The sequence below is a fragment of the Vigna radiata genome, chromosome 3 (genome assembly GCF_000741045.1).
Source record: "Vigna radiata var. radiata cultivar VC1973A chromosome 3, Vradiata_ver6, whole genome shotgun sequence".
Lineage (NCBI taxonomy): Eukaryota > Viridiplantae > Streptophyta > Magnoliopsida > Fabales > Fabaceae > Vigna > Vigna radiata.
Genome location: NC_028353.1, coordinates 12,518,241 through 12,532,688, shown reverse-complemented (window position 1 = coordinate 12,532,688; position 14,448 = coordinate 12,518,241). Strand labels below are relative to the sequence as shown.

At 29.7% G+C, this 14,448-nt stretch overlaps 2 protein-coding genes across 5 annotated transcripts; one reads left to right on the top strand and one right to left on the bottom strand.

Annotated features, from left to right (window-relative positions):
- Positions 1–3,554: 3,554 nt before the first annotated feature.
- On the bottom strand, positions 3,555–6,349 carry LOC106757983 (mitochondrial acidic protein MAM33). 2 transcript variants are annotated; one of them, XM_022779489.1, is made up of 4 exons: positions 6,167–6,349; positions 5,822–5,997; positions 5,666–5,713; positions 3,555–3,866 (listed from the first exon to the last, which is right to left on the bottom strand). In XM_022779489.1, the coding sequence occupies exons 1-4, from the start codon at positions 6,317–6,319 to the stop codon at positions 3,668–3,670; spliced, it is 576 nt and encodes a 191-aa protein (XP_022635210.1). In that variant the 5' UTR covers positions 6,320–6,349; the 3' UTR covers positions 3,555–3,667. The 2 variants fall into 2 exon arrangements, with proteins under 2 accessions (XP_022635210.1, XP_014496342.1); XM_014640856.2 differs by having other exon boundaries at positions 5,666–5,997.
- On the top strand, positions 6,311–10,945 carry LOC106757982. Of its 3 annotated transcripts, none has more exons than XM_022779488.1 (5): positions 6,311–6,392; positions 8,847–8,981; positions 9,089–9,220; positions 9,426–9,812; positions 10,576–10,945. In XM_022779488.1, exons 2-5 carry the CDS (start codon positions 8,857–8,859, stop codon positions 10,712–10,714), a joined length of 783 nt encoding a protein of 260 aa, XP_022635209.1. In that variant the 5' UTR covers positions 6,311–6,392; positions 8,847–8,856; the 3' UTR covers positions 10,715–10,945. The 3 variants fall into 3 exon arrangements, with proteins under 3 accessions (XP_022635209.1, XP_014496339.1, XP_022635208.1); XM_014640853.2 differs by lacking the exon at positions 6,311–6,392 and adding an exon at positions 6,493–6,599; XM_022779487.1 differs by lacking the exon at positions 6,311–6,392 and adding an exon at positions 8,292–8,366.
- Positions 10,946–14,448: the final 3,503 nt, after the last annotated feature.

The following is a 14,448-nucleotide window of genomic DNA, read 5'->3' as shown; positions in this document are numbered from 1 at the left end:
TACATATAAAGTGGTCAGACTAGTGAGAAATCATTGGATATTTCAATTTGGATTTTGATATGTAAGGATGGTTTGAGATCCACTTTGGGTTATATCTGTCTATTGGTTAGTGGTGTAAATTCTTAAAGCAGTGTTAAGAAAACTCTCATGGCTTCATTTACCAAGACTGCAACATTTATAACATGTGTTGAGACATCTAGTCATGGGATTTGGTTGAGAAACTTTGTCATTAGACTGGAAATTGTTAAAGAAATTGAAATACCACTTAAGCTATATTGTGACAACAAATTAATCGTCTTATATCCCAATAGTAATAAGAGTTTGATAAAGTCAAAACACATTGACATCAAGTTGTCAATTGTCAAGGAAATGGTACAAAGTGGACAAATTTCCATAAAACATATAGGGATACACTCCATGATAGCAAATCCTTTTACGAAAGGTCTTTCACGAACACATTATTCAAATGGGTGCTTTGCAATTTGAGGAATTTTTAGTTCAGTGGGAGTTAGTCATTTATGTGATTTATGTTCTAGGTTTGGTATTATGCATGCATACTCTTGTATTTGGATAATTTCTTTTGATTAAATATAAAGTTTGATATTCAATCATTACACTTTGTATAATAATGTTAGTTGATTGATCTAATAAAGGTAAAGTAGGATCAATTGAAAATCGACATGTCCAAGCCACTTTCATGTCATTTTCATGTTAGACATTTCATTATGTGTTTGTGTCTTTTAATTGTGTCAATATTAGCGATCATTGATGGATTTAGTTATGATTGATATGACGAAACCTTTTTTGGTTCTATGTATTGATATAATTAATAGACAATATTAACAGGTTATGTTCAAGGAACATAATGACAAATTTTGAGGTTATAAAACCTAACACATTTGTAAAAGTATAAATATGTGACTAGTGGAAGATTGTTAGAATTTTTGGATTACATATATATAATTTAAATGTGTTAGGACCATTATCTGAGTAGTCAAAATTATAAAGTGGTCTATTAATATTAAAATTAAGTTTAGTACACAATTTTTTTGTTTGGTTAAAAAATTTAAAAAGAAATTAAAATTTTAGGATTTTATGAGAGTTATTGGATTACTTAAAATTAAAGAATCTCAAATTTGGCCTAAAATGTAATTTAAATTTTTTTATATTCTTTAATTATTTTTCTTCTCTTCAAACTCTCTTTCCAACTCAATTTTGGTTGAAGTATCGTAGACTTGACTAAGATGGAGACATTGTTGGGTTTTAGAATTTTGAGTGTCATAGTCTCAATGTTGTTTTTTGATATATGTCGATGAAAGTTTCTTTCAAACTAAACTTTCTTAACTAGACAACATAACGATACTTTTCAACTAATGTCAAACTCTTTTTCTTTTTTTTCAATTTATTTTTATTTTATATTTGTCATTTTTTTTTTCAAGCAAAATCAATTAGAGTTATATTTGGGACAATAGATTGAAGTTAAAATTTTCTTTATCAATGTTGAGAAAACTATGTAACTACCTTTTTTTTTTGTCTTAATAAGAATTATTTTTCTATTTACATTATTAGGATGTTAATCTAAATAATTGTGATCCACATCAATAGAAAGTAATACCAACTTTAATCAAAAGAAGAAACTTTATTAATGTCAATTGGAAAAATCTTGGACAAAACATAATGTCAAGATCATTAATATTGTTTTTTTTAACTATTATCAATATTTAATATTTTTATAACCTTTTGCATTTGGTGCAAATTGAAATGATTTTTCCAACCAAAAAGTTAATATTTAAAAATTTTGAATTGTATTATTCAAACAAAACATTTGAAAAATGAATCAATTTGAAATACAATAAACTCATTCAATGTATTTGAATGTTTAAATTATTTATAATCTTATATATATATATATATATATATATATATATGAAAAGAGCATTTTACACTTACTAGAGCGTAATGTATGGATGGAAATAGCATCAGGTATTTAGTTTCTAAATTCACTGCTAAATTGTTTATTTGGGTATATATATTATCTTTAGACTCTTTAAATTCATTTAGAAAAAACTATAAACATTTCTGAAAAAACAGATATCCATTTTCCGAATAATAATTTATAATAATAAAAACAGTACAAACAAGTAATAAATAGACTGTATGCTAAGACATACTTATAATTTTTAATAAACTGCTATAGTATTAATTTTTAATAAATACATTTTGCGTTATTTTAATTTTTATTATTATAAATAATTTTATCTCTCTTTTTTGTTACTTAAATTTAATGAAAATTGTTAAAAATAAGCCTTGAATTAAATTTCGGTTGGCCAAATAATTGTATTTAAGGTTTTATTTCTCATTCATTCTCTAATGGAGCTGTATACAGTGAATCTGAATTATTACACAATTCATTACTCTTCATGTATTAAATTAGATTTTTTTTAAACTTATTAGTAAGAAAGCATTTATTTATTTTAGTTTTTTTATCGTCTAATTATTTTCGTTCAAAATTTGAGTTTATTTTAATCTAATTAAATTCAAAGAAGATTGATTGATTTATTTATTTGAGTCTTAATCTTATTTTTGTTAAAAGAATTCATTATATATATACCTTCATAAATAAAAAGAGATTTTCTTTCTGTAGTGTTTATATTTGTTTTCTAGTTTTATTTTTTAAAAATAAAGTAATTATTTTATCAATTTCATTTTTTTAATCATCGTTTATTTAAAATTTCCACTTTGATATTTTTTAAATTTAAACATTCTTTAATTTAAACATTTTTAATTACAGACTATTTATAAAATAAATAACAACTATTTACAATAAAATTATAGAAATTGTTATATTTAATTTGATATTAATAATAATAATTTTATTATTTTTAATTATCATATAATTACTTTATCGCTCAAATATTTTTTTAATTTAACTGTTTTTCAATTATAAAACTACCAAGAAAATAAATAAAAATTATTTATAATAAATAATAAAAAATATTTATATTTTTTAATGCCACAAGTGACTGGCACGTGGTTAACATTTGGTATTTCATTGATATATCTTTCAAAATAGGCTTTCCAGAATAAATTTTTTAGAACAAGCTTTCTGGACACAAAATGTGCTTCTGAAATAACTTTCCAAAGAACAATACATGCCATAGGCACAAAAACTGGAAAATGTTTGTGATTATTTCAGACCTATTTACACTAAAAATAAATAAATACCAACTTTAAGATTTGGTGAACTCTATTTGAGACCAATTTAGAACAATTTTGAATAAACATTTATAGAAGAAATTAGAAAGATAAAATAGATAACCAAAAAACAATTTGACCACTTAACTTGTATAGAAGATATTCCAACTTCAAAAGTTCAGGTGCATACCATTTAGAAAAGAAATTCTATATTGTAAAAATTAGTCACTTGTTTGACAATCTAATTATTATCATTATTATTCGAATAAATGTTGTCAAACTCAAAAGAATTCAGTAAATTCGATTTCTAAACTTGTAAGAGTTTCCTTTATATGAAAAAAAATATATAAATAATATCCTAATTCAAATAAGATAACAAAATTATATAAATTGAAATAGATAAGTTCATCCGTAACTCTCAAAATCATTTGACTAAAATATCAGTAAAAGTTGTCAAGTTCCAAAATTGACACTATTGCAACCCCTCCACAGATTGCCTCAAAGACCCTTCTGTTGCTAAAAATGCTGCTTCACCTTTCTTCAACCAGTTCACATACTGCTCTTGCTCTCTTTTGTGTAGGTAGTGGAGAAGGAAGTTTGTCAGGCTTACGCCAATGCCCTTGACTATCAGGTATTCCTTGAGTGCATGTTGCAACTCATTATCCAGTGTGCTTCACATGGATATAGACAAGACAATTAACAAGTATTATATTAGTAAAAAGACCAATGTAATTTATGAATGGTTTACTAGAATTTGAAATGATGATACTGGTAAAACCAGCTTCTGGTGATGATTTGATTAAGTCATACAAGCCATAAAAGCAACAAGGAAATGCATTTCTGCTAATCTAGCCAATTTAATCTTCTAAAGAGCATGAAAAGAAGTTCTAAAGTTTAATATTAACATATAGTTTAAATTCTTACAGGCTTAGTTATATCAAGTTACGAGCCTACACAGTTAAGACAAGTAATAAAAAAGTATACATTAACAGTTAAAATAACTTTAAGGTTTAAACCCTTTTTTGATCCCTAAGTTATGTTCTGATGTTCAGTTTAGTTCTCGCTTTTAAAAATGTCAACCTTTAGTCCCTATGATATGAAAAATGTATCAAATGAGTCCTCATGACAGTACTTAATGAACAATAAATCACAATATTTAATGAATAATATTTTGTGATTTATTAACGGAAGGTGTTATGAATAACAAATCACTTAATGAAAAACTTGTGANTTGTTAACGAATAGGACTGATTTGATATATTTTTCATATCATAGGGACTAAAGGTTGACATTTTTAAGAGCGGAGACTAAACTGAACAACAGAACTTAACTTAGGGACAAAAAAGGGTTTAAACCTAACTTTAATTTATTGAAAATCTAACAAATTTTGGTAAATGAATTTTTGTTTCTAATGCTACTTAGTAGATGAGCACTGTCTTGCTTAGTTGCTTCAACTTTACCGGTAAGAAATAGAATCAAGATGAGGAACCTGTGGAAATGTATTTCTAATATCTAATCCAACAGGGCTATAGCATGCAATCTAAACATTAAAGCAACATGAATAGGTATGTCAACACTCAAAGTTTATAAAGAATGTATGCAATAGACATTAGACAGAGAAGTCTTGGATATGAAACCAAGATAAAAAATGGTAAAAGGATAGTTAGGCTTAGGTGTCTGTTTTGAAACTTATTGTTCTCAACTTATTGCCAATCTAACATTCGCAAACTTTTACATCTTGGCATTCGAATGTTCAAAATCTCTATTTAACACCAATCAAACTGGTTGTCAAACACACTATAAGCCATAAGAGTACATTCATTCTATGACAATAACACTCGCAGCATAGATGAACAAGAAAGATGAGACATCAGGTTTCATTTCAGAATGCAATGTGCAAATAAAGGGAGAAATTGAAATAATCTCTGGAGATTTTGAGAACGTCAAATGATCATAACCAACCGTGTCAAATGTGTAGGCCTGGGTTAAATTTGCAGTTACAATCTATGAAGTAAACAGACACTTTAGTATCTGAAGTCGTTGAACATCGTCTTACATTAGTCTCTTGAACAAAACAAATTCTCAAAAAGTTCCCCAAAGCTGTAATTGTTCAGTTACAATTAGTGCTAGATATATGAGTTAATTGATTACCCTAAAATATGTTAAAGAATAATAGACTGAACTGGTTAAATCTAGGGACTCAGATGAAAAGATTTATACTTCCCGGGGGTTTTGAGCATTTTGTTAAATATAAAAGAACTAAAATGAGAATTTTAGGGGTTGAATTTGTCATTTACTCTAATCTATAACACAAATTCTATCTTTGTTCATTGAAGCAAATCTCTAGCACTGAATGTATCCACCAGAAAATTGTAAACCCAATACAAATCAACTTCCACTCAAACAGGAAAACCAAAATTGTTTTAACATAGATAATAATTATAAGGAACAATGGCCAGTATCAGCTTACCTGAATAAGGGACCTCTGTAATTGGAAGGCTTGAGAAATGTAGGTGATCTGAGATAATAAGCATTATATATGTCAAAATCAGAGCCCTTATCAGTTTCTTCATGAACTCCACAGTCAAACTGCAAAATGGAGCTTAATGTTGGTTTTTTCACGCACACTTTCATAAAGGCATCTCTTGGAAAAACAGTGCCTTCCTCGTAGTTAGGAGGCCCCAGAATAGCAGAAACTGCAACTTCCTCACCAGAATCGAATTTTCTTCGCAAAACGACATCTTTGGAACTGAGTGAGTCAGGTTCCATCACAAAGTCCCCTAAGGAACCAGTTTGAGCATTCTGCACCCATGGAAATGCACGAGTAACTCAAAAGACCCCCTTTTGTTTTTTAATTGTCATGGGTGTGGCGATTCAAGGTATAGTGTTTTGAAGTGAAATGCGCATGTTATTACGAAGGAACAAATGATGAAAGAACATGACATGGAAGGAAAAGAAGGAGCGAGAGAACCTGAAAGTGATTGGAAGAAAGCTCGAACTGAATCTCTGATTTGAAGCATTTGAGCAATTCGAGATCTTGAATATGTCTCTGTGGGTTGTGGCACAGATGACGAAGATGTACCACACTCTGCTTCACCTCTCTAACCCTTCCCAACATCATCATCTTTTCCCAACCGCCTTCTGATATTCCAAGGTGTTCTCTCGTTTGTTTCGAACGTTCTTTCTAACCTCAGGAGGTACAGCAAATCTTTCCTAATTAAACTGTTTCTAATTTTTTTTTTTAATTTTTAGGAAAAAAAGGAAATTTATTTATTTCTCTCTCTCTCTCTCTCTCTCATTCGACCTATATTCGTTCACTCACTGAACTTTCTCTTTCTAGACTCTTTCTCTCACACTTTGTTCTCTCTTAGATAACGTTGTCTCTCTAAAGTGATCCATACCAGGTTCGTTTCTCATCTTTGTGATCCTCTGGGTTTGTTATTCTGTGTGTCGTTCTTAAGTTTGTTATACGGTTCTATTGATTTCGTGGATTAGGGCTTCATTCTATCATTTCATTCTTTCTACAAATTGGATTTTCGATTTGATCCTGTTAGTTTCTCTTTTTGTTATGCTAGCAATTAGGCCTCGCCCTTTCGTTTTTTGTGTCGATAAACTTCGAAGTTACATTTTTCTTCCTTCCACCCTCATCTTTGAATGATCGCGATTAACTTATCATATAGTGGATATCTTTAAATATATAAAGTCTTCTAAGTGGAATTTATAATATATAAGTTTATGCAAAAAATTAGTTTTTGGGATTGAATTAGATTTAAAGTTTATTTCTTAATATTAGAGTTATAGTTGAGTTTATCTTGACGATAATTGTTGGACATGTTGTTCTATCTATTATTAGATTGTTATCGGATCATTCATTAATATCTAGTCTCACTTTGGTGTGAGGAGATGTGTTCTTCAATATGTGAACTTTTCTCTAAATTATCCCTTCATGGTTGCTTTTTGTCTATCTCAATCTCACTTCTTTAACAATATATAAAGGAATGCGTATTGACTCTTTGAATTTGATAATTAAGTTATATAAATTATTAGTTTAATTCATAGAGTAATCGGTGGTGGTCATTGATAAACATTCATCTAATGATTGATCAGTAGCGAAGGTTGTGGAGCGGAAGTACCTGAATCATATTTGCTGAAACATATGTTATAATATTGCTTTAGTGGCCACTCTTTATTCTTCAGCTCCTTTTAGTATTGTTGGTGTTCAATTTGAAAATTGTATTGCTGCATTGCTTGCTCAAGATTGAAACTGGAGAGTAACTAACATGCTTCTTTAATCTCATTTGTGATGTGAGAGAAAAAGAAAACCTTTTCAAATTCACTTTCTACTGCAAACTTCAGTTTCAGAAACCAAAATGGATATGATAAAATGGGATGCTCTTGTCAAACTTGTGCAATTAAGCATGCCTGAAGTTGTGTTGTGAGATTTTTTACTAGAAATATAGAGCTTTTTCAAGTAGTGAAGCTCTGAAAAGCTCTTCTAACATTTTACACAAAAAGACTATATATCATTGTTACTTGAAAATAAAAAAAAACAAGCAGGTAGCACACTGCTACCTCAGAAGCGTGCCTTTTTCTTCTCTCACTTTTTTATTTCTTTAAAATGGATGTTATAATATCCTAATATTCCTTAGTTTAAACATTTTTAATATTATTAGAAGATGACTTTTAAGCGTATAACAACCTCATAAAATCGACTCCAAGTGATGTTTGCGCTTATATATTTTATTTGAGCCATATTTCTAGACTATGAGATCTTCAACAAATATATTTTATGCTTTACACTTGTTTCTATTTTAGTCATGTAGATGAGTTTTCTTTTCATGTGGTCCGTTTGAGATAGTGAGTCTAGTGAGTCTCAGTTATAGGGCGAGTATGGATTTTCTAAAAGGGTCATTAACTTATCTAACAGGTTGGTTATAGGACCTACTAATTACTAACATAAGGATCCAATAAAAATATTAAGAATATTAGGCAAAAATCAAGGAAATATCTATTTGTGGTACTTTGAGTTGGTTAAGAAAAATACAAATTCTAAAGATTAAATAATATAAGTTAAGACTGGGAGATAATAGAAGAACTAACTAGGGCTTATAAAATACACCTTACACTATGAACAGAGGGACTCAATTTGAATGCCCTAGAATCATACTGAGGTATTTTTCGCTGGAAGATTTTGACACCCATTATGGGGTCCAGTAAATCATTTCTGATGCCCTTTTATTATTGTTCTCCTTCTTCTCTTACGGCAAGGGTTTTAGTGCAGCTTTGTCTAGATACGACCTTTTATGCCATTTTATTAGTTTTAACCCTTCAATTTGTGCGTATCCTATTGGATTGTGTTGCCTGCATCTTATGGTTTTATGCCATTCATGTTCTTTTTTATTTTTCATTTGCTTTTGTTTGATTTGTTTGCTATCATCTGTTTTTAAACAAGTGAGGTTATGCGTGTTGATTTTTGTAGATGAATATTTTCAACGGCACAACCAACTTGCTTTGACATAAATGGGTGCTTCTTGGTTTATTTATTTTTGTGCCATGTGATTATCGTATAATGATATGGATTTAGTGATTATTTTAACATTGCTGCCAACAATCCTAACAACTGATCAATTGGTTTATATTTTTAATTACAGCTTTTGAGCTATGGAAGACAATACATGGGGATGTTCTTCAAGTGAAGATGGTGACGATGAGGTCTATATCCAAAATGCAAGTGATGAAGAGGTGCTCGGCTTTTCATCTGGTTCTGTACCTAAGTTGCAGTTCAGGTCAAACATCTTTACCTTGTAAATTATTACGAACTAGTTAGGATATCTCTGTTCCCCCTGCTCAAGTTTGATTTTCAAAGTAAAGATTTTTTCATTTCATTTACCAGGAACGTGAAATCCAAAAGCATTTGGAATGAAGAAATGGGAATGGGAGAAGTCATTGAGAAAAATGGCAAAATGTGGATAACAACTGGAATAGTTCGTAGTGGCAAGATTTATTCTTCAATTGAGGAGACTTTGTAGGTGATTTGCAATCTTTTTATACGTATCTTTTGTAGACATTCAGAAATAAGGAAGAGTTACATACTTCTTAAAGCCTTAGCTTTCTGTGAATAATAAACTTTGTAACTAGGCAATACACTTGTTTGCATGTGAAAAAAAGTATGTATTGAAATTTTGTGAGCTGTTTTCAAATTCCTGCTTATGTAAAGGCTGATATGGCAGGTATCTTATGGAACTCGGAGCCTTACAGCTATTAGAAAATAGTGGTAGAAGCATATCTCTGGCAGAAATGTATGAAAAGGTTGCTGGCGGGAAGAGTGGATGTTGTTGGGAGCTGTTTGAGGTTTACAGGCACCTCAAGTCTCTTGGTTACATAATTGTGCGGCATGGTGTTCTTTGGAGTTTGAAGAGTATTAAAAGTTCCCATAGACCTACTGCTCTTGAAATGGCAGAGGAAAGCAAAGAACTAATAGACATGGGCTCTGTCCAAAGATTCTTTTCTGAGTTGCGAGTAAATGATTTGAGGCCAGATTTTGATGTTTATCTTCCGAACAGCCGATTTAGAAAGTCTTCCCCTGGTGATCCAAGTTTTTTACTGTACTTATCTAGGTAATAACCATGCCTCATGCATCAGTATGATTACTTTAGATTCATAAATTTAATTGGTTAGTGATCTTTCTATTGTTTATAAATGGACTAATTGAGAACGTGACTAAGGAATTCAAGAATATTATGGCCTAATTTTTTGCATTCCTCCATTGAAAATCGGAGGAACTAATACTGGCTCAAACATGTTGCTTCAATTTGTGCCGTGTGTGTTTTAAGGTTGGAGGTTTGTAATGTGGCCATGTTATTTCTCACAGTAAACCACTAGGAATTGTTAAAGACATTGCCATAGTCTGTTCTCTTATAGGATTTAAAGGTAATGCCATAGGAAAATGCAATTTCATTTTGAAAGATATTTGTTCTCAGTTAAATATCGTTGAAAGTCTCACATCGACTAGAAATAAGGTCAAATTATAATATATAAGTGTGATACAAATTTTACTATACAAGTCAGTTTTGTAAGATTGAGTTAGACTTAAAAATGACTTTTTAATAAATTCACTTCAATACATCCATGAGAAGCTGATTGCCAGCTGAAACTTGGATGAATAGTTCTAATTCTTGGGAAACAAGTGTGTGTGAGCAAGTAATTGTTATAGATATTTACCAATTATAGTTATTTATTTTAGAAAAAGGAATTGGAAATTATTGACATTGATTATTTGTCCCTTGCTAATTAATAGTCAAACAAATTTGTCCTAAGTTTTTTATTTCTTTTTATTACCTGTTAATGGAAATCTATTCAATCGTGTATATCTTCTGTTAGGGGTCATCCACCGTCTAGAACAGAGATTGAAGTCCTTAAGAAGCAATGTGGTGACATTCCTTTGAAAATCTGCCTGGTCACAGAGGGAAGGGTCAGTTTCTTTTCCTTTGACAAGGTGGATCTTCCTGTTCTACCCTGAAGCTCTGGTACCGACGTTTCTACTCTGAGCTGGGGGCAAAGGAAACTAAGAGGTGTAACAAGAGAATGGGTTTGTTGTAAAGTTATAGCTTATTATGATTATGATTCTGCAGTGAGAGCATGCTATTGTTCACCATAGCAAGAATCTAAGGCATAGGCTTAGCCATACACCTATATATGCTTATTGTTGTTCTCCTAATTTATATATAAATGTTTCTGCAGTTTAGCAAAAGTTTATATTATTCACTAAGTGAAGTTTTTCAAAGAGAACTTTATGAGGAATTTTCAAATAGATAAAAGATATTGTTTTGCTGTTTCCATCTTTTATACACTAAATGTCTGTCATATATCATTGCCTATAAATAATCTCTGCAAAACAACTTACTAAACAGTTCAAGTAAAGTTTCTGGTTTTTACCATGTTTTCATGTTCTATTAGTAAACTTAAATTCAAACTCAATATTGTATATAAACAAACTTAATGGTGTAGGTAAATCCATAAAATGTGAAACACATTTCTGTCCAAAATTTCTTACAACTGAGTTAAACAACAATAAAACAAAGGGGTTCAGTGATTTCTATCTATCTGACAAATTGTTGTTTTTAACTCAAGAACTGAATTTTTCACATAATTTCACACTTATAATAAATAATCATAAAGATGTTTACAATAAAAAAAATATCCAAAAATAATTAATATTAGAATGATAAACTGTGATTTGAAACTTGGCTAATAAATTATAACAGACAAGAATGAAGAACTAATTTGATTTTAGGAGTTTAGTTTCAGTTTAATTTTATCTCAATCCACTTTACACAAAGTTTTGAGGTTGGGATTTAGTTTTATTGAATTGAAAAGCCTTATTGAGTGGGTAAGGAACTTTCTTTCTATACTTCTAAATTTTACTAAACAATAATTATTACATACCAAACTCATTGCGGGTAGTGATATATTTATTGAGACCTTGCACTTTTGATTCTTTCTCTTTTTTTAACTTTTTTTTTTTCTTTCAACAATGTTAAACTATTTTTCTTGACTTTTTTCATTTTTATCATTTTATTTGAAACTTGGTTCATTTCTGTGCATCTTCATTTGAAACAGATACATCTGTTAAACTTTTTTGTTATACATTTTTTAAAATGAAAATTTGGTTTTTATTTTTATTATATTTTACATGTACAAGATTTTGAAATTTTGTTGATAAAAATATTCACTGGATTTCAAAAGTTGTAGAGTGAATGGTTTCAATAATAACTAGGTATCAAAATTCAGAGTTTAAAGAAATATTAGATTTCGAAAGAAGAACACTAAGTTTTAAAATCCGACTCAATGAATTTAAAAACTCACCAAATTTCAAAATTTAATTTAGAAAACTCGTTAAACTTTTTTATCTGATTGAGCTTTCTTTCAGATTTTAAAATTAGGTTAACTTTTATCTCGATTTTGAAATCTGATTAAGTTTTTTCCTAGATTTCAAAATTCATTAATTTTTTTAATTTTTTTTTTGTTTTTTTATTTTATTTTTAAATTAGTTTACTTGTTTTGTTTTCTAAATTTCTTGATCTCTTATTTTTATTATTATTGAAAAAGTGGCATTCTTAATTGATGTCAATTTTAGCTTCAAGTCATGTCAGATTTCTCTTCATTTATAAATAAAATGTGTGAGAAAGATTACACAAATAATTTTATAATTGATTAGATTTTTCACATACGAGATGAGTTAATTCAGTGGGTTGGAGAGATTGCTTTCAATCTTAGTCCTTTTTGTTGTTATTATAAGATCTAATAAAATTAATGGTTAACCTGGGAGAAAAATGCATTTATTGTTAGGATGAGAAATGGGTGAAAAGTACAAAAAATACAAATATAATATTCAACCTACTATATCCAACACAAGAAGATGTGATTGTCCTTTTAAATTGATAGGCAAACCAATTTCTAATGGAGAGAAGAAATTAATTTAAACTCAAGAACTATCAGACATCACAGCTTCAACTTCTACTTCAGGTGTAGTATGAGGAACATATTCTAAAAATTGTATCACGGTTCAGAGACTCTGTGAACAACAAATAGATAAACCTGACTATTTAGCCTAGCTAAGTTAATCATGTGCATGACTCCTCTATCATCACACAAAGGCTCCAACCTAATATCTAACACAGAATCCCTTCCTACAAAGTACCACAAGTCGTCCTTAAACCCATCATATCCCAACCCTTTGACTACACTGACTACAAGGAAAGAGCTATACATGTCTGCGTCAAAAGATAAAGTTTAAGTTTCACCCTCATACTTTAGTTTTCCATCATTTAAGAATTTTCTTCCGTGGTGGAAAACAACTTCAAAATGATCCTCCATGACGTACAACAATACAGTATACAAGTATTTAACCTGTAAAATAATAACGACAATAATAAAAATTAAACAAATATAAAGCACAACCGCTGAAAAAGACAATCCAACAACACTTTAATCATGGGGGACCACATTGCAATCATCAAGAAAACACGAATGAACGTGTAACATTGTGGGACAACCCCAATATCTCTGACATTGACGTTTGCAAAATGGAAAAAGCATAAAAGGAGAAAATCATCAAACAATTAAATCAAAAGCATATTTACTAACCTTCCATGTGATTGACCTCGAACAACTTGGCGATAACCTTCCATGTGATTGACCATGAATAACTTGGCGATTCCACCAAAAAACCATCGATAAATGACACTAAAATCCTCCAACGAAACCCTAATTCTCTTGATCAAGAACTAATTTGATTGTAACAATCCCCATTTCGAACAAGAAGAACGAATCCACTCAAACTCTATTTTTCCTAATTTCGCACACTCAACAATCTCACCACTAAAATTCCCTAACTTATCCCCAATAGGTTTTATTTTAATTTCACACAATAAATAAAGCGTTGTCTTTTTATTCAATTCAACTTATTTAAATCTTTAAATAAATAAATTCCACCTAATGCGACCCCAGTGTGCCACATGAGAAATAATTGCTTGGTCAGTATGTCACTAGACAAAAATCTTAACATCGCCCAGTCTAATTAATGGCAAGATTCCAAATGATTTAATTTTACAAAAACAAAAACCTAATTGAGATAAAAAATAATACAAGAACTTATTTGAGACGATTCTATATAGACTTGAAAAATAATTAAACAAAAAAAAAAGAAATTAAAACTATCACAAAGTTAGAATTAATTTGTCATATAAAAAATATCTACAATTAATATTGCATCTAAGTTTAAAACCTGTATTTCCAACTATTCTTTCGAATGGTTTTCAATTTTTCTATTCAAATACACATTGTAGCTCTCGACAATTTGACTTTAATTATTTTTCTACTTTGATTTTGAGTTATAAATTTAAGCACCGCATGGATATATTATTCAACACATAATATGAACATTTAATCTCTATATTTAAAGTCAATTAATTAATTGAAGCTACAAATAAAATCAAACCAAGAATTAACTAAGACTTATGTTGAAAGCAACTCCTTCAATATGTGATAGAAAAATTACCATCTTCCTTTACAATATATATTCAAGTAATTAGCAACTGAAAATTAAAAAAGGTAATAGATGATCACCTGACTCAAAATTAAAAGAGATAGACACACTTGAGGCAACCTAAAACAAATAAGAACATCGTGTTATATAATATTTCAACATAAATCAAAGGTCTAAACTGCAACATAATTCATTGATCAAGCTAA